Source organism: Acomys russatus, chromosome 19 (assembly GCF_903995435.1).
Source record: "Acomys russatus chromosome 19, mAcoRus1.1, whole genome shotgun sequence".
NCBI lineage: Eukaryota > Metazoa > Chordata > Mammalia > Rodentia > Muridae > Acomys > Acomys russatus.
In genome coordinates this window covers 18,295,544-18,318,955 of record NC_067155.1, presented here as the reverse complement: position 1 = coordinate 18,318,955, position 23,412 = coordinate 18,295,544, and the positions used below count along the sequence as shown (strand labels likewise).

General features: G+C 51.6%; 1 protein-coding gene across 1 annotated transcript; it reads right to left on the bottom strand.

Annotated features, from left to right (window-relative positions):
• Nucleotides 1-14,049: 14,049 nt before the first annotated feature.
• Lgals4 (galectin 4) lies at nucleotides 14,050-22,166 on the bottom strand. Its single transcript, XM_051162049.1, is given in 10 exon segments — nucleotides 14,050-14,283; nucleotides 14,368-14,530; nucleotides 15,138-15,226; nucleotides 15,511-15,540; nucleotides 15,695-15,733; nucleotides 15,869-15,913; nucleotides 17,963-18,103; nucleotides 20,638-20,842; nucleotides 21,826-21,914; nucleotides 22,122-22,166. Coding segments are annotated over 10 exon segments (993 nt in total). The 3' UTR covers nucleotides 14,050-14,136.
• Between the last annotated feature and the right edge of the window lie 1,246 nt (nucleotides 22,167-23,412).

The following is a 23,412-nucleotide window of genomic DNA, read 5'->3' as shown; positions in this document are numbered from 1 at the left end:
AATTAATAAAATATATTAAAAAAATAAAAAAATACGAACAGGAAACCTTGGGTTAGAGAGGAAATTCTTACAGCGCCTTCTGAAGGCTTTGACTTGGGTTTCCACAGGACAAGGGCACATCAGAGGGCTGGACCAGGGGACACCAAGTTTCATGTTACGCCACGGTCCATTTGTCACGGTTAGGCCGGTAATTGCGGCTTCCATTATTGCAGCTTCACGCTCTGTATAAATCACCGTCTGACACTTGTCTGCACCTCTCTCTCTGTCTCTTGTCGCTGCTGGTTCCCACGGCCTGGCTTCTCGTTTCTTCATCAGAGCTGGATGTAAGGTCACATAGAGCTCTCTGCAGGTCTGCACTTGCCTTTGGTGATTGGTGAAACGCTTGCATTTATAATCCTTTATCGGTTCTTACAATCTCCCCTCTCTGAGAACTGAGACGTGCCGTGGTTTTGATTGATTCTTCTTTAACTGAGAATAACATTTCCTTGAACATGTTTTTTTTTTTCTTTTAATTTTTTTTTTAATTTATTTTTATTTTATTTATTTATTTATTTATTTTTGGTTTTTTTGAGATAGGGTCTCTCTGTGTAGCCTTGGCCGTCCTGGACTCATGTTGTAGACCAGGCTGGCCTCGAACTCACAGCGATCCACCTGCCTCTGCCTCCCGAGTGCTGGGATTAAAGGCGTGCGCCACCACCGCCCGGCTCTAATTTTTTAATTCATTAGTGAATGTATCTTTTTTCCCAGGACTCATTGTTATGGAAAGATACTATGGATTAATAAAAAACGTTTAGCCTGGTGGTGGTGGCACACGCCTTGAATCCCGTTACTTGGGAGGCAGAGGCAGGTGAATCTCTGTGTTTGAGGCCAGCCTGGTCCACAGAGCAAGTTCCAAGACAGCCAAGGCTATGCAGAGAAACCTTGTCTTGAAACACCCACCCTCCCAGGCTAGCCTTGAACTTCCTAAGGTTTCTCTCTGTAGTCTTGGCCGTCCTGGACTCACTCTGTAGACCAGGCTAGCCTTGAACTCACATCCATCCACCTGCCTCTGCCTCAACTTTTAATTCTTTTTTTTCCCCCAAGACAGGGTCTCTCTGTTTAGCCTTGGCTGTCCTGGACTTGCTTTGTAGACCAGGCTGGCCTCGAACTCACAGAGATCTGCCTGCCTCTGCCTCCCGAGTGCTGGGATTAAAGGCGTGCGCCACCACCGCCCGGCTCAACTTTGAGTTCTTGATACTATTTTCCCCAGCAGTAGGCATGTGCCACCCCAGTTGGCTAAGCTGAACCCAGAACTAGATCCGCAACAGAGGAGCACCCTGCCATCTGTGCCACATCCGCAGCTCAGCTGTGGGACTTAACACCCAAGCGAGGCTCTGCTCATCAATGCCTGTCTGTTAGGCTTCTTAGCAATTTTTGTACATAGTGGAAACGGTGACGCCGGCCTTTAAGTCCAGCACTCAAGAGGCAGAAGCAAGAAGCTTTTTAGACCAACCTGGTTTCCATAGTGAGTTCCAGGACCCTCAGCGGGAAACGGAGAAGTGCTGTCTCAGCAATTAAGAGCCCTGACTGATCTAAAAAAAAAAAGAGCCCTGACTGCTCTTCCGGAGGACCCAGGTTCGAATACCAGAACCCACATGGCAGCTCGCAAGTGTCTGAAACTCCAAGGTTGGATGGTTTCATGTGGGCGTACATGCAGGCGACTCACCAATGCACATAAAATAAAGAGTGCAGTGATAATAACATTGATGATTTGATTAAAAAAATCTAAACTTCAGAGATTTTGATTTAGGTGTGTGTCTGTGGGGGGGGGGGTATGTGCGTGTGAGTGTAGTGCCTGGGGAGACCAAAAGAGGGCACCAGAGTCCCCAGAGCTTGGGAGGCCTCTGCCATGGATTTTGCTTGTTTTTATTTTATGTGCGTGGGTGTACCATGTGAGTGCAATACTCCGGGGAGGTCAGAAGAGGGTAGCAGAGCTTCTGGAACTGGAGTTATATAGACAGTTTGTGGGTCCTGAGAACAGAACCCGAGTTCTCTGGAGAAGCAACCAGCGCTCTTAACCACCTCCAACCTCCTCTTTATTTCTTTTTACGTGAGGTCTCCCTACACAGCCCAGGCTAGCCAGAAGCCATCAATCATTGTTTCTCCACCAGGTACAGTAGAGCCACGGTACCTGGGTGAAAACTAAGGATTCTAATGATGGCTATAGTAGGTTGAACACTCCAGACTCTGCTGAGGGCAGGCCTTTTCTTGTCCATTTTATGAACATATTTAATTAAAATCTCTTAATTATTTTAAGCAGACAGTATGGTTTTTACAAGGCATTCATTTTTCTGTGTTTTAATTGTGCAGTCAGCATGACTGTGTCATAAAGTCGGTCTTGTAAATTTCTTTTTTTTTTTTTTTAAGATTTATTTATTTAATATGTATAGGGTGCACATTAGATCACATTATAGATGGTTGTGAGCCACCCTGTGGTTGCTGGGAATTGAACTCATGACCTCTGGAAGAGCAGACAGTGCTCTTAACCTCTGAGCCATCTCTCCAGCCCCCATTTTTCAGTGCTTTAATTGTGCAGTAAGAATGACTATGTCGGTCTTGTAAATTTCAAGGCCTGATAATAAAACGCTCTGCACAGCTCTCTTCTCCGACGTCCTGTCTCTCCGCCTCTCCCTCCCCCCTTACCAAGTCTCACTGTGTAGACTAGGCTAGCCTGGAACCCACAGATATCTGCCTGCCTGTGCCTACATAGCAAAGACAGGTTTCACCGCAGGCGGCAAGCCATCCAGTCTTTGGAGACAGCGTCTCTCATCAGCCTAGAGTCTGAGGTGTTGGCTGGGTCACCATCGGTCTCTCCAGTGTGGGATGACAGGCGTGTTCCACCATGCCTGGCGTTCTGTGTGGCTGCCGAGGATCAGGCTCTCACAGGCATATTAGCAAGTGAGTAATATTTTTTAATATAATATCTTCTGTCTATATAATGTTACTTATGTGTATATTTTCAGGGCTGACCATTTGGCACTGGAAAAACCAATCCAGGAACTCTTCCCGGAGGAAGACCTCCTCTCCCGGCCTTGTCCTCGGTTGCCTGCAGTTCTTTGTGTGGGGTTGAGACTTTGTGGGTCTTTGTCCATCTACTTTGGCATGTCTGTTGATGCAGTCCTTGTTCATCTCATGTGCAGAGTGTCATGCGGGCGTCCCTTCTGATGTCACTAGGAGACACAATCTCACAGCAAACGTCTCAATCCTCTGGCTCTTAACATCTTTCCATCCGTCTTCTGCAATATGTCCTGAGCTTGGGTGTTTTATAGACATGTCGATTAGGACTGGGCCCCACAAGCAGGCATTTTGGCTAAGTTGTGTGTTGGGGGAAGGGAGTTATTTTGTTTGTTTGTTTTTTTGTATTTGGTTTTGGGGGGAGGATTTTTTTTGTTTCGTTTTGTTTTGTTTTTTGACTGAACATGAGTCTTTATTGGCCGCGGCTATTTGAGGGGGGTGACCCCGATACCAGGCCGGCCGTGTTTCACGGGCTTGTAGGTGATGGAGAAGTCGCTCAGGTAGTGACGGGTCATCTCTGGTTTGATTTGCACCTGGTTGAAGGTCCCTGAGGTGGCTCTTCAGCACTTCCGGCTTCTCTGTGGGTGGAGCCTCCTGCTTGGCTTTCCACTTCCCAAGTGCTACACTGTCTCAGTAAGGCCAAGGCTGAACGCTGAGCCAAGCAAAGTTACTTTGTGTATGTATTAGCCACAGGGTGATGGCCCATGAGAGACCGACTGGCTGTTTGGTCACCTAGCAGCAAACCAGGAAGAAAGTGAGGGGCTAGAGAGATGGCTCAGTGCGGGCGTGGTGGCGCACGCCTTTAATCCCAGCACTCGGGAGGCAGAGGCAGGCGGATCGCTGTGAGTTCGAGGCCAGCCCTGGTCTACAAAGTGAGTCCAGGATGGCCAAGGCTACACAGAGAGACCCTGTCTCGAGAAAAAAAAAAAAAAAAAAAAAAGAAAAAAAAGAGAGATGGCTCAGTGGTTAAGAGGGCTAACTGCTCTTGCATAGGGAACATATCAAAAGGCTCATAACTTCTCCCAACCCCAGTTCCAGGGGATTCCATGGCCTCTTCTAGTGCCCTCAGGGAGGGAGGAAGAGAGAGAGACAGAGACAGAGAGACAGAGAGAGATCATTGAAGGCTGGAGAGAGAACACATCGGCTACGAGTGCATTTCACTACTGCAGAAGTCCCTGCACCTTTGTCAGGTGGACCCTGTACAGACCCACACACAGAGACACACGGAAACACATAGTTAAACGTAAGTACATCCTTAATGAATGCAACTCCAAGTCCTTACATAAACAGAGTGATCAGGCTCTCCTGTTGTGGACCCGGTGCTGCCTGGGACATGGAGCAGTGAAAGAGAAAGCTGTATCTTCTTCCTCCACAGCGGCACCTGAACAGGCAAAACCCAGAAGGAACAGTCAGTGTGCTGTTGCTGTAATTTATCACATCACTACCTCTGGACTTAAAAAGATCCAACTAAAGCCGGGCGTGGTGGCGCACGCCTTTAATCCCAGCACTCAGGAGGCAGAGGCAGGCGGATCGCTGTGAGTTCGAGGCCAGCCTGGTCTACGGAGTGAGTCCAGGACAGCCAAGGCTACACAGAGAAACCCTGTCTCGAAACAAACAAAATCAAAACAAACAAACAAATAAATAAATAATCCAGAGTGATATGACAGAGTGGCATTGAGGTAGGTTGGGGGGGTGGCAGGAAGTGACACACAGCCTCTCCAAGAAGATGACTTTTGACCTTTGGGTCTTGTCCAGCTGGAAAGAAGCAGGACTGGTCATCTGTAGGGAAGAATGTTCCAGAGGGGCAGCCCATGCAAAGGCCTGTGGCCAGTGAGTAGCACCTGAAATGGAGTGGTGCAAGCAGCTAGAATAAAAAATGATATCAGGTCAGAGAGGCACCTATGAGCTCCTTTGGATCCTTATTGGATTTATTTTTTTTCTCCTCTCCACATCTCTGGATAAAGAAACTGAGCTCAGAGCTCAGAGAGAGAGAGAGAGAGAGAGAGAGAGAGAGAGAAAAGAAAAAAGAAAATGAAAATTGCTTTCCCCAACAGAGAAAGCAAGGGAAAGGCAACACCAGGGTGTAACTCAGAACCGGAAGTCTACACGGTAGAGCAATCCCAGTCACACCAACACACCGACAGCCCTGGCTCCCACTCTCTCTAGTGTGAGAAAGCAGGGAGGAGGAGCCCTGGCTCAAACCCGCTGAGGTGCTGTCTACTCCAGAAGCTGAGACAGAAGGATCACTTGAGTCCAAGAGTTCAAGACCAGCTGGACAATATAGCCAGACTCTATCTTGATTGACAGATAAATGATAGGTAGGTAGGTGGATAGACAGACAGACAGACAGACAGACAGATGACTAAATGAATATATGATGGACAAAGAAGAGCAGAATACAATAAAATAGTGCAATTTTCAAAGCCAGGCATATCCAGGCAACGGTGATGCAGCCTGTAATCCCAGCGCTCGGGAGGCAGAGGCAGGAGGATTGCTGTGAGTTCGAGGCCAGCCTGGTCTACACAGCGGGTCCAGGACAGACAAGGCTACACAGAGAAACCCTCTCTCAAAAAACTAACTAAAAAAAAAAAAAAACTAAATAAATAAAAAAATAAAAGATTCAACTAAAAGTGTTTGTCCTCTGCAGAACAAATACCTTTTTTTTGTATGTGGACAGTGTTTGGACAGAGGGGAGATGGAAAGGGAAAAAATATTCTGATTTCCACCACTAGTTTTATAAAACTGAGGTGGGCCAAGTGGTGGTGGCGCACGCCTTTAATCCCAGCACTCAGGAGGCAGAGGCAGAAGGATCGCTGTGAGTTCGAGGACAGCCTGGTCTACAGAGTGAGTCTAGGACAGCCAAGGCTACACAGAGAGACCCTGTCTCAAAAAACAAAAAAAGTATACACACACACACACACACACACACACACACACTGAGGTAAAACTGGAACTTGCTACATAGCTGAGGCTGGTCTTGAACTCCTTACACTCCTACCTCTACCTCTCGAGTGCTGAGACTACAGGCATGCACTGCTGCATCTACTTGATTCCATGCTGGGCATCGAACTCAGGGCTCCCTGCATGCTGGGAGGGCACTCTGTCATCTGAATTACAGCCCCCAGTCTCATCTATTCAGATCGTACATGTGTGCGTCTCTGACTCTGAGAAAGGAAGCTCGGTGCGGCGGCACACTTCTGTAACCCCAACACTTGGGAGGCTGAGGCCAGGGAATGGTGACTTCCAGGCTGGGCTGAGCTTCCCAGCAAGACCCTGTCTCAAAGGCAAAAGTAAAGAATGAAGGAGGCAGCAGAGCTCAGCGCAGCCCCTGCTCAGATAGAAAACAAAAATTACCCCAAACATGGCCACCAGATGGCTTAGTGGCCCTGACACACAAGCTTGGTAACCTGAGTTCAATCTTGCACCCAGACAGAGCCACAAGGAAAGTTGTCCTCTGACCTCCAGATGTGTCATAGTGTCACACACACACACACACACACACACACACACACACACTTTCCCCCGAGACAGGGTTTCTCTGTGCAGCGCCACCATGCCAGGCTCACACTTTTTTTTTCTTTTTTCTTTTTTGGTTTTTCAAGACAGGGTTTCTCTGTGTTATCTTGGCTGTCCTAAACTCACTTTGTAGACCAGGCTGGCCTCAAACTCACAGCAATCCACCTGCTTTGGTTTGGTTTGTTTTTTTTTGAGACAGAGTCTCTCTGTGTAGCCCTGGCTGTCCTGGACTCTCTTTGTAGACCAGGCTGGCCTCGAACTCACAGAGATCCGCCTGCCTCTGCCTCCCGAGTGCTGGGATTAAAGGTGTGCGCCACCGTGCCTGGCTCTTTCTTTAATTTTTAAAATGTATTTCTTTATTTATTCACTTTACATCCAGATCATAGCCCCCTCCCTCCAGTGCCTCTGCCTCCTGAGTGCTGGGATTAAAGGCGTGCGCCTCCACCGGCCAGCCCCACCCTCCCTTTAAATATGCTTGTTTTGTTTTCAAGACAGGGTCTCTCTGTGTAGCCTTGGCTGTCCTGGCCTCATTTTGTAGACCAGGCTGGCCTCGAACTCACAGCAATCCACCTGCCTCTGCCTCCCCGAGTGCTGGGATTAAAGGCGTGCGCCACCACCTGCCCAGCTGTAAATATGTTTTTAATTCAAGTGAAATTACAAAGCTCTCCTCCTTCCCTTTCTTCTGTCCAGTCCACCCCCCCAGGTACCCTCCCTCCAACTGCCCCATGACCCTCTACAACTCCCCCCATGTCTTCCCACTCTCAAACTGACAGCTTTTTCCTTTGATTATTATTTTCACCTTTATATACCTTTATATACATATACACATTTACCAGTAAAACTCGCTGAGTCCATTCTTTTGTTGCTGGGTGTGTACGGTTTCAGGACTGGCCACTCTGCATTGGACAGTCACTGCTCAGAGAGGCTTAACTTCCCTTCTCCCAGCTGTCACTAGTTGCCTGTAGTTCTTTGTCTAGAGGTGGGACCCCATTCAATTTCCCCCTCTACATTAGCATAAATATTATTACCATCGTTCCAGCCTCGTTTACGCAGCCACTTTTAAAAGAGAGTGCTGCCGGGCGGTGGCGGCGCACGCCTTTAATCCCAGCAAGCACTCGGGAGGCAGAGGCAGGAGGGTCTCTGTAAGTTCGAGGCCAGCCTGGTCTACAAAGAGAGTCCAGGACAGCCAAGGCTACACAGAGAAACCCTGTCTCAAATCACCCAAAAAAAAAAAAATGTCTGGCTGCTGCCCGCGATAGCCTAGAACACTGATCCTCTCTTTCAGGCTTTAGGCGTCACTGCTCAAATCTGCAGAGGCACCATTGAAATCCTGAGTGACGTGCAGCTGATAAGAACTAGAGATAAAGCAGGAGCCAGTAAAGGCAGACAGCATCATTGACATGCCGGGAAGTGCTTGACATCACCCAGCGGACTCTGAAGCCTTGCTTCCCACAGGGGGCCCCAAATGTTGCCTGTGTCTGTCTGACCATTGGCTACCGGACTTGCCTCAGGGCCACATTCTATCATCAGAGGATGCGAGCAAGCCCTGGCTTTGTCTGTGGAGACTGAGTACACCTTCCCACTTACCGAAAAGGTCAAGTGCTGGGATTGAGGACGTGTGTGTCACCACACCCAGATGCTGGGGTGTTGAACTCTGGTCCTATCCTCTCCTCAGCAATCACTCTACCTGAGACATTTTACGCCATTTTTTCTTTTTTTCTTTTCTTTCTTTCTTTCTTTTTTTTTTTTTTGGTTTTTCAAGACAGGGTTTCTCTGTGTAGCCTTGGCCGTCCTGGACTCACTTTGTAGACCAGGCTGGCCTCGAACTCACAGCGATCCGCCTGCCTCTGCCTCCCGAGCGCTGGCATTAAAGGCGCGCGCCAAGGCCCTGCAACGTCTTTTACCACAGTACCTGACTCTCCTAGTTCAAGATTCCCCTCCAAGAGGATTGGGCCCAGAGATGCATGGGCAGTGTTCCGATTTCCTCCCATCGTTGGTCCGGGTGGTGATTGGGGCCTGGAACACTCATATCCCATCTCTCCCCATCTGCAAAGTGGGGGACTTACGGGATCGAAGCAGGACACATGTGCCAGGACTCTGAGCTGGGGATGGAGACAGTCAGGGTAGAGCCCTCAGGAGAGAGGTACATAGAGACCCTGGCCCAGTGGTCTCGTGCAGCGTAATCTTCGGGAAAATTGCTCCCACCGGCTCGGTCCCCTGTATGTTAGCGCTTCGTGGAGGTTGCTCTCTGTGCATCCTGGTGGCTTCGTTGATTCTGACGCATCTGCACATCCAGAGGCCTCAGCGGGGCCATTGTTAAGTGTCCCTTCTAGGGCCAGAGAGATGGCTCAGAGGTTAAAGAGAGCTGACTGCTCTTCCAGAGGTTCTGAGTTCAACTCCCAGCAACCACAGGGTGGCTCACAACCATGTATAGTGAGATCTGGCGCCCTCTTCTGGCCCGCAGGTGTATGTGCAGGTAGAGCACCGTGTTTATAATAAATAAATCTTTTTTTTTCTTTTTCTTTTTTTTCTTTTTTTTTTTTTTTTGTAATTTTTTTTTAAGCGTGCCTTCTTCATTTCATCCTCCATCGCTGGACCCTTCTCAGATGCCAGACCCCAGGACCCAGCACTGGACAAGCAGACATAACAGCCCCTGAGATCCCCGGTTCTAGCATTATAGCTCTTATGGCTGGGACCGATGGCAGAGGTTGGTCTTGGCTCTGAATAAAGCAGCCTGGGCTCCTGGGCTAAAAGCCCTCTGGGGAGAGGAGGTGGAGGCTGCGGCTTGCTGAGCCTGTCTGGACCCAGCTAGTCAGTCTCCGGGAAACCCAACCGAGAGTCCCGTGCTAAGGCAGGAGGCAGGGGCAGCCACGCCCCAGAGCGTGGGGGAGCGGCAGGAGGGAGACTCGCCCAGTCTTGACAGCAGCTGTGCCTCAGGGCCGGGGCCTGTGCCACGCAGGTGTGGGTGGTGGCTGGAAAGTGTGGGCTGAGTCATCAAACTTGGCCCCACCTGCCTTTACTTAAGGTCCCTCCCCCCCCCCCCCCAGCAGCTCCCAGCCACACTGTCACTGCCCACCTCTGCTCTGGGGTTGGCATGGGTGGTCTATATCAGGTTAGGACCAGATAAAGAGGCTGGGCTTGGGTGAGGCCTCCCAATCAAAATAAAAGTGCACGCGCCGGAAGAGCTGTGGTTTCACGAGCTGGTCCCCAAGGCCATCGTCTTGCTGACTTCCCTGTCTTGTAGCCTTTTGTCTTCCATCCCACGTGTCTCTCTGAGTCTTTCCTCTCCTCTCTGTGCTGTCCTGTCATGGGCGGGCGCCCCTAGCTGGGGCTGATCCCCGTGTGTCTCTGTCTCCGGTTTCTCGTGCCCCGCCTCACCCAAGTCTTGCACACCATGCATCCCTATGAGGGATGGAGTGAGAATTAAGGTGCTATTCCCTGACGAGCCTGGCAGGTGTCTTGGGGATCATTAAAGCCCCATTTTGGTATCCAGACACGGGGTCCCTGGGATCTGATCATTGCAATCTTGCGTTCTCTGATTCTAACTGAATTAAAAAAAAAAAAAAAAAAAAAGATTTATTTATTATGAATACAGTGTTCTGCCTGCATGTACACCTAAGGCCAGAAGAGGGCGCCAGATCTCACTATAGATGGTTGGGATCCACCATGTGGTTGCTGGGAATTGAACTCAGGACCTCTCTGGAGAAGCAGTCTGTGCCCTCAACCTCTGAGCCGTCTCTCCAGCCCTCTATCTGAATTTTGATGTACGCGCTGTTGTTCCCTCTGACTCCATGGTAGGCCCTCAAGTCTCTCTGGGAATGTGAATGGTGGTTGTTGTTGGTTTTTTGTTTTTGTTTCTTGATGCAGGATTTCTCGGCATAGTCCTAGCTGTCCTGGAGCTCTCTTTGTAGACCAAGCTGGCTTTGAACTCAGAGATCTGCCTGCCTCTGCCTCCCAAGTGCTGGGATTAAAGGTGTGTGTCACCACAGCCGGTGTGAGAATAAAAAAAAAATTTTTTTTAATTTAATTTTATTTTCGGGGCTGGAGAGATGGCTCAGAGGTTAAGAGCACTGACTGTTCTTCCAGAGGACCTGAGTTCAATTCCCAGCAACCACATGGTGGCTCACAGCCATCTATAGTGAGATCTGGCGCCCTCTTCTGGCTTGTATATGTAATAAATAAATAAATAAATAAATAAATAAATAAATAAATAAATAAAATATATTAAAAATTTTTTTATTTTATTTTATGTTCATTAGTGTGAAGGTGTCAGGTCTCTTGGAACTGAAGTTACAAACCTTTGTGAGATGCCGTGTGGGTGCCGGGTCCTTTGGAAGAGCAGACAGTGCTCTTAACCACTGACCCACCCACCTCTCCAGCCCTGGGGATGTGAGGTTTTAAGGCTACTCCAGGGTCTCTGGTTAGTCCTCAGAGCTCCATGTCCAGGCCTCCAGGAATCTGCTGGAGCTCTTGAGTCACCCTTGACACCTACAGTTTCCTGACACTGGAACCTCAAGCCGTGTAGGAGTGTAGGTACCCTGGAAATAGTGAGTTTCCTGGTGATGTCCCAGGGCATCTTGAAACTGGAGCCCGCCGGAACGCCATGGTCATCATCTGAGGACTGCAGGGTCACACCAGACTCTGGAAATGAAAGGGCCTTTTCTTTCTTTCTTTTTCTTTTTCTTTCTTTTTATTTATTTTTTGTTTGTTTGTCTTTGTTTTTGTTTTTGAGACAGGGTTTCTCTGTGTAATCTTGACTGTCCTAGACTCGCTTTATAGACCAAGCTGGCCTTGAACTCATAGCGATCCCCCTGCCTCTGTGCCCCCTTCCTCCCACCCCCCCCGACCCACCCCCACCCCCTTGGGAGGATTAAAGGCGTGTGGCACCACCGCCTGGCCTGAAGGGCCCTTTCTGTTATGTAGCATTTCCTGGGAAATAGTGAGCAAATTTCTATTCATTCCAGAATGCACACTAACAACAGACCAACAAAACAGGTCCACAAAAGCCCAGCTTAGTAAATGGATGAGTTCATTGGGGTGACTTACAGAAGGAATAAAGGGAATCCCACCAAAAAAAAAAAAAAAAGCACACGCCATCATGGATGAAGGACTCAGAGAGACTCCTCTTCCTCTCCCCAGTAACTGCTGCCACTTATAACCTTTGGGAGAGGCCTGTGAATCCTGTAAGTTTGAGAAACTCCCTGAGACTTAGAAGTTGTTAATCCCTGAATTTTATCAGCTTTGTACCTCGTAAATCTTACGGAGCCCTCCCTCCAGAACGGAATGTTTCTACTCCACCCTTTCCTCTGGCTCTCACATTTTATTTTCTGCCAGCTCTCCCACAGTGCTCCCTGAGCCGTGGAGGAAGTCATGTGGTTGGCTATTTTCCTTCAGCAGTGGCTAAGTCCCTGGGCTATTGTGTGCCACAGCAACTGTCGGCCCCAGGATATCAAACAGTTACTGATCTCTGATGAATCCATGAGGAATCCAGGCTGAATAACCCAAATCCATAGGGGATAACGGTCTGAACAGTGAGGTGTCAATCAGTGAGACCAGGGGTGAGAAATCAGGAAAATAAGAAACGGGACAAAAGCTGTGTCTGGGACCAGGAGGGCTTGCATGAGCTGATGACTTCTTATGCCAAGCAAGTTTATTAGGAAGTCCCGCAAAGGGCTGGAGAGATGGCTCAGAGGTTAAGAGCACTGGCTGTTCTTCCAGAGGTCCTGAGTTCAATTCCCAGCAACCTCATGGTGGCTCACAGCCATCTATGATATATGGTGCCCTCTTCTGGTGTGCAGGCAGAATACTGTATACATAATAAATAAATACATCTTTAAAAAAATAAAACAAAACAAAACCAAAAAAATTCCTAAACACTACAGATGAGTAAATGGGTAGGTGGATGGGACACTGGGCCACATTTCTAAGGTTTATAGGCTCTGTAACCTTGGCCAGTTTCTTTCTCTCTTCCTCCCTCTCTTCCTCCCTCCCTCCTCTTTTCCTTTCTCTAAGAGTAAGTAGGGTCTTACTGTTAGCCCAGCCTAGCCTCAATATGATTGCAAACCTACGGCCTTAGCCTCCTAAGTACTGGGATTGTAGGGCACTCTGCACAGTCTTTTTTTTTTTTTTTTTTTTTTTTTTTTTTTTGAGATAGGGTCCCATTATATAGTTCTACACTGTGTAGCACAGGCTAGCCTTGAAAACCCACTCCTGCCGGGCGTGGTGGCATACACGCCCTTAATCCCAGCACTCGGGAGGCAGAGACAGGTGGATAGCTGTAAGTTCAAGGCCAACCTGGTCTACAAAGCGGGTCCAGGCCAGCCAAGGCTACACAGAGAGACCCTGTCTCGAAAAAACCAAAAAATAAAAAAAAGAAAAGAAAAGAAAGAAAGAAAAAAAGAAAGAAAACCCACTCCTTCTGCCACTCCAATCTTCCAAGTACTGGATCTACAGGCATGTTTTAGTATACCTGGCTTGGCAATTTGCCTATTTTTCTTCCATCCCTCCTTCCCTCCGTCCTGTCTTTTTTCTTCTCCTTCCCTCCCTTCATTGGCTTTCATGTAGCACAGGCTAGCCCCTAACAGACTGTGTAACTAAGGATGACCATGGACTTCTGAACTTCCTGTCTTCACTTCCCCAGTGGGGATTAGCAGCGTGTTCAGCCACGCTGAGCTTTCTGTCTATTCCCTACAGCGAGCACACACCGCCTGCTACGGATAAAACACAGCAGCCATTTGTAAGCCTAGTGTGAGGAGTGAATGGGTTGATTCACACAGAGCCGGGGCTTGTAGCACACCTCAGTTTATTGTAATAGGAGGGAAGACAGTGCAGGATGGAAGCCAAGGGCACAGGAGCTATGGGGGAGGTGACTAAGTCACACACACACACACACACACACGCACGCACACACACACACACTCACACATACATACCTTTTTTTTTCAAGACAGGGTGTCTCTGTGTAGCCCTGGCTGTCCTGGACTCACCTTGTAGACCAGGCTGGCCTCGAACTCACAGCGACCCGCCTGCCTCTGCCTCCCGAGTGCTGGGATTAAAGGCGTGCGTCACCACCGCGTGGCTTCACACACACACACACACACACACACACACACACACACTCACACACACACACACTCATTCACACACATTTACTCACACGTGTGCACACAGTCATTCACACACATGTGCACACACTCTCACTCACACACTCACACATGTACACACACTCACACACATGTGCACACACACTAACACACACTCACTCACACATATGTGCACACACTCTCACTCACACACTCACACACATACACACACACTAACACACACACACACTCACACATGTGCACATACACTCTCACTCACACACACTCACACACACATGTACACACACTCACACACACACACTCACACATATGTGCACACACACTCTCACTCACACACTCACTCACATACACTCACTCTCACTCACACACATGCACACACACTCACTCACACCTGAGGCCCCTTAGACATTTTATTAGAGACTTAGATGGAACCGGAGAGTCTTCCTGCCTCCCCAGCAAGGGCTCAGAGCTGGACGTAGGACAAGGTGACGTCACCACTGATCTCCAGCCTGTCCACCCGCTGGAACGCTTGGAAGCGATGCGAGAAGTCAAAGAGGTGCTGGCCGTTGGCAAAGACCTTGAACCGATCTGTGCCGCAGCGGATGGACAGCTGTGGGCAAGGGGAGAGGTGAGGGTCAGCAAGACTCGAGGTGGGGGCGTCTGTGGGAGGCAGGAAGGGGATCCCCAGACTCACATCAAAGAACTGCCCAGGGCCGAATGGGTTGTGGGCGATCTTCCTCTCCTCAGAGCCCCAAGAGCCACTCATAAAGCTGTTGCGGACCACACCCTCGCCTATGCGGGGGTTTATGTGAAGAGCTATGTCCCCAGAAGACCCCACCTTGAAGTTGATGACAATGCTGAGGACAAATAAGGTGTCAAATGGGGTCCAATATCTGAGACTCCAAGGGAGGAGGCTGGGCCTGGACCCCTAGGTCTGAGGGAGGAGAGTGGGCCTGGACCCCTGGGTCTGAGGGAGGAGGCTGGGCCTGGACCCCTGGGTCTGAGGGAGGAGGCTGGGCCTGGACCGCTAGGTCTGAGGGAGGAGGCTGAGCCTGGACCCCTAGGTCTGAGGGAGGAGGCTTGGCCTGGACCCCTAGGTCTGAGGGAGGAGGCTGGGCCTGGACCCCTGGGTCTGAGGGAGGAGGCTGGGCCTGGACCCCTGGGTCTGAGGGAGGAGGCTGGACCTGGACCCCTGGGTCTGAGGGAAGAGGCTGAGCCTGGACCCCTAGGTCTGAGGGAGGAGGCTGAGCCTGGACCCCTGGGTCTGAGGGAGGAGGCTGGGCCTGGACCCCTAGGTCTGAGGGAGGAGGCTGGGCCTGGACCCCTGGGTCTGAGGGAGGAGGCTGGGCCTGGACCCCTAGGTCTGAGGGAGGAGGCTGGGCCTGGATCCCTGGGTGTGAGGTAGGAGGCTGGGCTTGGACCTCTGGGTGTGAGGGAGGTCCCCACTTCAGCCTAGGTGCTTACTTCTTAGCTGTAGGAAGTACATAGCCCTTGATTATGATGGTTCTTCGGGCTGTAAGCCCCCCCTGAAGCATCCCCACATACGGCATGGGCTGTAGAAAAAGAACATGGGGTCTCATCCAGTCTCTGATTAGAGGAGCCAGATACATACAAGGCCACATTTTCACAGAAAGGCAGTAATGTTTTTGCCTCCAAATTGTCCCCAACCCCATCTTCTCCCCAACCCCATCTTCTCCCCAACCCCGACCACCAGCTGAGTCCTCCCACCCCAAAATCCCTCAGCCCACATGCAGTCTACTCTTCCTAGGCTCTCCACATTCCCTGTTTCCCTTCCACTTGCTCCCCAGAGTCATATGCCACCCTGGGACTACCATACCGGATTGAAGACTGGGGGTCCCGCCATGACCTACAGAGGAAGAAAGGGCAGCTGCTGAACAATATTTGAAAAATGCCATATCCAACGTGTCCCTCCCTCCCTCTCCCCACCCCATCCCAAATTATCCCCACCCCCAAATCACCCCCATCCCTCCACACGCCCACCACGCCCCTCTCCCACTTACAGGCAGGCTGTTCATCTGCGGAGGGTTGTACCCGGGTCCCTATGGGTGGGCAGACAGAAGGCAAGAATGAGGGGACACAGGTCTTTAGACTGGCCCCCCAAACCTCCTCTGCCATTTGTGCTTCACCTCAGCAGGGGCCGGGAGCGGGGGTGGGGTGGGGGGAGGACTGTCCACCCCTCAGCAGGTACTTACGGGGTAAGCCGGAATAGTCATGGGTCCCTATGGATACAGAGGGGGAGAAGGAGGTCACGGTTGGGACCGTGATTCTAGGCTGGGGAGAGCTGAGGAGAAAGCCTGGTGCAGCCCTTTGGGTACATGGTGTCCAGCCCCTGGTGGACTTAGGGACCGCCAGAGCTTCTGTGGCTTCAGGACAATGACTGGTAAATTCTATTCTTTGTCCCCCACCCCACCCCCATTCCCCTGCCCTCACCCCCATCCCCCCACCCCAACCCCTCAACCTTGTGTTGGTCCCTTCTGTCCCAGGCTCCTCCTCATTCACCCCTTGTCTCACCCTAGCCTAGGCTCAGTCTAGAGAGTAGAATTTGGCTGGCAGGGGGGTGGGGGGTGGAGTGGGGTGGGGAGGGGACAAGTGGGGGATTTAGTAGTTCTTTGCAGGCCAAGGTCTTGGTGCTCTCATCTCCTGTTTCCCATATCTGGCCCTAGAGTGAGGTCCTGGGAGTCAGCCCCGGGTTCCTGTCGCCCAGGCTCTCGCTGCTGTCTGTGCTCCCCCAGCAGCCGCAGAGTGTCTCTCTCAGAGCCACAGCTCCGTACAGGTAATTCCTTCATCTAGAACCTGGTCTGTCCCTCAGCACACCCTCTTTTTTGTTGTTGGATTGGTTGGTTGGTTTTGTTTTTTCTAAACTTGGTTTCTCTGTGTAGCCCTGGCTGTCCTGGAACTCACTCTATAGACCAGGCTGGCCTCGAACTCACAGAGACCCACCTGCCTCTGCCTCCTGAGTGCTGGGATTAAAGGCGTGCGCCACCACCGCCCAGCTATCTTTATTTCTTTTCTTTTTCTTTTTTCTTTTTTGGTTTTTCGAGACAAGGTTTCTCTGTGTAACAACCCTGGCTGTCCTGGGCTCACTTTTGTAGACCAGGCTGGCCTCGAACTCACAGCGATCTGCCTGCCTCTGCCTCCCGAGTGCTGGGATTAAAGGCGTGCACCACCATGCCAGGCCAGTTTGGTTGATTTTGAATAAGGAACTAGGGATTTCATCCCTCACCCTTAAATTACCTCACTAACCTGAACCAGGCCCCTAGCTTCTCACTGGGGGACTCTAGGCAGGCGCCCTACCATCAAGCAAGCTTCAGAGACTTTTGGAAGTGGGCGTGTGTTGGAAGCTCTTTGCAGACTGTGTACTTGGGTGTGGAGCTTCTCGGATACAGAGACCTAGGTTTTCTTGACATTTGGGTCTATCTTTGCTGGCCAACTTCCAAGGTGAGTGCATCAAATTACACTCTAGGCAGCCATATGGTAGCTGTGCCGTGTGCCTGCAGACAAGGTCACGTGGCATTGTAGTGGGGCTTTGTTCCACTCCAGCCGTGATGGCTGAGCCGTGTGCCTGCAGACAAGGTCACGTGGCATTGTAGTGGGGCTTTGTTCCACTCCAGCCGTGATGGCTGTGCAGTGGCTCTGTGTTTCCCGGGTAACTGATGTGTGAAGCAACTTGTCCTGAATTTTTTTTTTGCTAGCCCTAAACATTTTACTCTTTATCTTCTGCTAGCCTTTTCCTTGCTTCCTTCCTTTCTTTCCTTCTTTTTTTCTTTTGGTTTTTTTGAGACAGGGTCTCTCTGTGTAGTCTTGGCTGTCCTGGACTCACTTTGTCGACCAGGCTGGCCTCAAACTCACAGAGATCCACCTGCCTCCCAGAGTGCTAGGATTAAAGGAGTGTCACACACACACACACACACACACACACACACACCAGCTTGCCAGTCTTTTCTTTCTTTCTTTTTTTTTTTTTTTTTTGCCAGTCTTTTCTTATCTCACTTTCTGACTCAGCTTACACACCTCCTCTTCCTCTGAACCCTCTGCCCCGCCTCCTTCTCTGGATCCGGGTCCTCCCTCTACCTGCACCCCTCTAGTGGTCTCGACCGCGGGAGCCATGCCTGTCTGGTGATGTGTCTGTCTATCTTCTTGGTGAACCGTCTTGAGCCCCACCGGGTCCGGGTCCCTGCACCCGCTCTTCAACGGAGCTTGGAGTGGGAGCATAGACAGTGAGGCATGCGAGAATGGGCTCAGGAGGCAAACGAAGAGATATTCCATACCGGATATGGGGCTGGGGCAGGTTGGCCTCCAAGGAAGTTGATCGACTGAAGTTCTAGGTCTCCATCTACTTGCAGATGCGTGACCATCTGTAGGGGCAGCCGGTGCTCATATTCATAGAAGGGATTTCCATTTACTATGACCTGTGGGGCAAAGAGAAGGTAGGAGACACCCTCAGCTGGCCTTGAACTCACAGAGATCCGCATGCCTGCCTCTGCCTCTCCCTCTCGGAGTGCTGGCATTACAGGTATACGCCCCCTGCCTCCAGCATAGCTTGTTTTTTGAAAAAGGGTCTCACCGGGGCAGTGGTGGCGCATACCTTTAATCCCAGCACACGAGAGGCAGAGGAGGCAGGCAGATAGCTGTGAGTTCGAGGCCAGCCTGGTCTACAAAATGAGTCCAGGACAGCCAGGGCTACACAGAGAAACCCTGTCTCAAACCCCGCCCCCCCACCCCAAAAAAGGAACAGGGTCTCCTACCAAGCCTGACAGTTGTCAAGTAGGTTAGGCTAGCTGGCTGCAAGCCCCAAGCACCTTCCTGTTCCTGCTTCCCTGGAGCCCCCCAGGCATGGCGGACCACTCCCAGTCCACTATGTGGTAGGGTGGTAGGGCTAGACCTCAGGCCCTCAAACTTGTACTTTACTGACTGAGCCATTTCCTGCAGCCCCAAAGGATCCTCGCCCCACCCCACCCCCCGCTTCCCTGAGACAGGGTTTCTCTGTGTAGCCCTGGCTATCCTAAACTCGCTTTGTAGACCAGGCTGGCCTTGAACTCACAGAGATCTGCCTGCCTCTGCCTCCCCAGTGCTGGGATTAAAGGTGTGCACTGCCACCGCCCGGCTCCAAAGGATCATCTTGATTTGAAGTTCAAAGTATTTGGTGGGTGCTAGGAGAGCCTCACAGTGAGGAACTTGGGGACTCAGGGACCAGAGGTCAAACTGAAGTGCAAAGTCCACTCCCAGGGAGCAAGAACGGAGCATTTCATAGGAAGGAGTGGAAGCAAGCCTGAGGGCTGGTAACCAGCACAAAATAACGTGTGTAAGGTCTGGCTGTGGCACTGTGCCAGCTGTGTAGCCTCAGGTAAACCATCTTACCCCTCTGAGCTTTTCTTTCAAACCATTCTGAAATGGGGCCTCCTCATCTCTGAGTTTGTCAGGAGGATGGCAACCTGGCCAGGTGTACCAGAGGCTTATGGGAGGATCCTGGATCCATCCTCCACCTGTAGCCTGGTGTACTTTATGTCACCAGGCGTCTGATTGATTGTTCCTGTGTGACAGACATGGGCCAGGAGCCGCTCCTGTGGGCCTGAGGACTTCTTGCACGCTAAGCGCTGGGTCTGCTGACGTTATCCTCAAGCCGGATGTCCTGTGCTCAGCTGTAATTTCAGTGCTCAGAAGGCTGAGGCAGGAGACTGTCAAGCTTCAGGACAGTTTGCACAAACATGTGAAATCTTAAATTAGCCTTAAAAAATAACTGGAGGGCTGGGTGCAGTGGTACAGGCCTGTAACCCCTGCATTCCGGGTCGCAGAGGCAGGTGGATCTCTGTGAGTTCGAGGCCAGTCTGGTCTACAAAGTGAGTCTAGGACAGCCAGGGCTACACAGAGAGACCCTGTCTCGAAAAACCTTTTAAGCCGGGCGTGGTAGTGCACGCCTTTAATCCCAGCACTCGGGAGGCAGAGGCAGGCGGATCGCTGTGAGTTTGAGGCCAGCCTGGTCTACAAAGTGAGTCCAGGATGGCCAAGGCTACACAGAGAAACTCTGTCTCGAAAAACCAAAAAAAAAAAAGAAAAAAGAAAAACCTTTTAAAAAAAAGATTGGAAGGTGAACAGCTACAAGCTCTTGGCACTGAGTCTGATCCTAGAACCCCATATAGAAAGTCAGGAGAGCCAGGCATGGTGAAGTATCTATCCCTTTAATGCCAGCACCCGTGAGGCAGAGGCTGGTAGAGCTCTGTGAGTTCAAGGCCAGCCTGGTCTATATAATGAGTTCCAGGATAGCCAGGCCCATAGAGAGAGACCCTGTCTCAAAAACTAAACAAATAAAACCCAAACCAGAAAAACGCTAAAAAATAAAAAGCGGACTGGGGCGTGGCCTGATTATAGGTGCACTCTCTGCATTTGCAAGTATGCCCGAGGCTCTAGATTCCATCACCAGGGTAGATGGGAGGCAGGGGGGCTGCAGGGAGGGAGGGGTGCAGGGAGAGGGGCTGTATGGAGGGGGCTGCAGAGTGGGGGACTGCAGGGAGAGAAGAGCTGAGGATCAGAGATCAGTGGGGACTGCAGGGTGGGAGCTGCAGGGTGGAGAGCTGCAGGTGGGGGCTACAGGGAGGGTAGGCTGCAGGATGGGGGCTGCAGAGTAGGGGACTGCAGGGAGAGAGGGCTGCAGGGAGGGAGGGTGCAGGGAGGGAGGGCTGCAGGGAGGGAAGGTGCAGGGAGGGGCTTCAGGGGGTAGGGTGCAGGGAGAGGGGCTCTATGGAGGGGCTGCAGAGTGGGGGACTGCAGGGAGGGCGGAGTGCAAAGAGGGAGGCTGCAGGGAGGGAGGGCTACGGGTCGGTGGGGGCTGCAGGGTGGGGGCTGCTTGGAGGAGATGCTGCCTAGAGGAAGGGCTGGAAGGAGGGAGGGAGGGAGGGAAGGCTGCGGGAACAACAGGGTGGTTGCACGGAGCGGAGGGGGCTCGGACCTTGTAGTGCTCAGCTAGGACCATGAACACCAGCTCGAAGTGGCTGCCCCTGTGGAAAGGCATGCTCAGCTTCTTCTCCTCGCTGCCCCACTGGCCGCCTTGCTTTGTGTTGAACACAACTTTGTCCCAGCCGTCAAAGCGGGGGTTGAAGTGGAAAGCGATGTCAGCCCCCTCATCCTGCCCCACCTTGAAGTTCACAGAAAACCTGGTGGGACAATATGGAGCTGTGTCAAAGCGCTGCCTGCCGGCGTGTGGGGCCTCCAGCAGGGAACCCAGGCTCTGTGCTGTCTCAGGGCCACCCTGACTGGACATCCCTGACCCGGCTCAGGGGGAGGTAGGGACCCCCGCATTCCTCATGATAGAGTCTGGTGCCCACCCCTGCTCTGGATTTCTCTTCCTCATCTCCTCAGAATCTCTTCAGTGATCAGGACAAATCGGACTCTTGTCTTTCTTTTATCTTTTTCCCCCCACTTTTGGGGAAACAATGTAGCTCAGGTTGTCCTCTCACTTGGGACCTTCCTGCCTTAGCCTCCAGAGTGCTGGGATTGCAGGCATGTATCCCCTGACGGCAAGGGTCTTCATCCCTGCCCACTCTGCTCCCAGTATCCCATATGCTATGCTATTTAATAAGGGTAGGGGTGGGGTGGGGGAGGGGAGGGGAGAGGTGGGGGAGGGGTGGGATGGGGGAGGGAATGGGGGTAGGAGAGGGTAGGGGTAGGGTAGGGGTGGGGTGGGGGAGGGGATGGGGTAGGGGAGGGAGGGGTGGGGTGGGGGAGGGGATGGGGGTAGGGGAGGAGTAGGGTAGGGGGGTGACCTCAGCGCAAGGCTCTGAGCTTGCTCTCAAATCTGTCACTTCAGGGTATTAGTCCAGCCGAGGGACCCCCTCTCTCAGTGACCCCTTCCTGACCTTTCTTGATCTTACCCTGACTAAGTAAGGGGCCCACTCAGCCCCTTGACTGCACCAGCCCTCCCTTGCTTCCCTCCTCCCTCCGGGGGTCTCCCTGTTCATTTCTGTTCCTGTGGGCCATTTGGACCCCCGCAAGCAGCCAGAGGGACCCTGTGGAATCATAACATGCTCAAACTGTGCCTGGAACCAGAGTCAGGGAAGGGAAGAGGCCCCCTCCCAGGGGTGCGGGAGTGCAAGGGAGGGCACCCACACACACACACACCCCTGCCCCCTGGTCTCACCGTTTCATGTTGTCTCTTGCTACTCCTTGGATGTAGACAGACATTCCGACACAGAGGCCACCTGGGATGGGCCTATTGTATGGTAGGGTCTGTAGAATGGACCAGTTGAGGAGCGTCAGAGGCCGCCTGCCCGGCACAGCCCTTCCCTCTCACCCTAAAAGACCCTCAGTCCCTTAAGTGGGGGAGATGAAACTCAGGGTGAGGGGCTAGGGATACATATGGTTTAGTAGAATAGCAAAGCAAAGGGAGAAAATGGGGCTCAGAAGAGGAGGTGTGGGCTCAGGTGGGTATCTCACCGGGTTGTAACTGGGCTGGTAGCCCGGTGCCGGGACGTAGGCCATCGTGAGTGAGAGTCTGGGCTGGTAGCTTGTCTTGAGAGAGAAGCAAGGCAATGGGAAATAGTGACAGGTCGCAGGTGGCACTTATACCAGAGGGAGTGGCTAACAGGGGAAAAAGTTCGTGAGGGCTCTCCTGTAGGGATCTCCAGGCCGCATCCTAGCCTGCCAGGGATGCTGGCCTTCCCAGGTCCCCCAACAGGAGGAGGAAGTGTTCCTGGACTTCGTTCTTATGGGGCTTTATCAGAGCCATAAAACCCTGCCCTGAGGACTGTTGGCAAAGGGAGGGTGCGATCAGGTGGGCAAGGCAGGGAGGGGCTGGGCCACAGGAATGTCTGGACAGGTGGGCAGTAGAAGCAGGCCAGGATGAAAGGAAAAAGTGCCATGCGCCCAGCTCCTGACTCCACACACTAAACCGCAGCGGCTTAGAGCACACACAGCTGGGGCCACAGGTTCTGGGTTTTCAGTAACGCCCTTGCCACTTCCTGGCTCTCCAGAGCCATCACTTCCTCTTAGCTTGGCCATCTGTAACACAGGCAAATGGATATTACCCACAACGTGAGCCCTTGAAATGGATGCACACAGCTGAGGTTAGCTTAGTGGATGGAATGCTTGCCTGGCTTTCATACCCAGCACTACATGAATAGAGTGTGCTGATGCAGGGCTCCATGCAAGCACCTCTGACCAGGGTGTGCCCCAGGGTGTGCCCCAAGGGTCAAGGCCATCTTCCACTATACAGTGAGCTTCAAGACCAGGCTGGGCTGTGTGAGACCTTGTCCCAAAACAAGCCAATGAAACCCAACAACAAAACCAACTATATGTCTGTAATCCTAGAACTCAGGAGGCAGAGGCAAAGTCACATGCAAGCCTGGCCTGCAAAGACCATGCCTTTAAAAAAAAAAAAAAAAAAGAAAAAGCTGGAGCTGGGCACAATGGTGCACGCCAATAACCCCAGCACTCTGAAAGCAGAAGCAGGCAGATCTCTGTGAGTTCGAGGTCAGCCTGGTCTGGCCTATAAAGCGAGTCCAGGACAGCCAAGGCTACACAGAGAAACCCTGTCTCCAAAACAAAAATAAATAAATAAATAAATAAGAACAAACAAACAAAAGAAACAAACAAAGCTGGGCACGGTGGTAATGACTTTAATCGCAGCATTTAGGAGGCAGAGGAAGGCAGCTCTCTGTGAGTTCAAGATCAGCCTGGCCTGCATAGTCTGAGTTAGCCAAGGCTGTATATAGACTCTGTCCAGAAG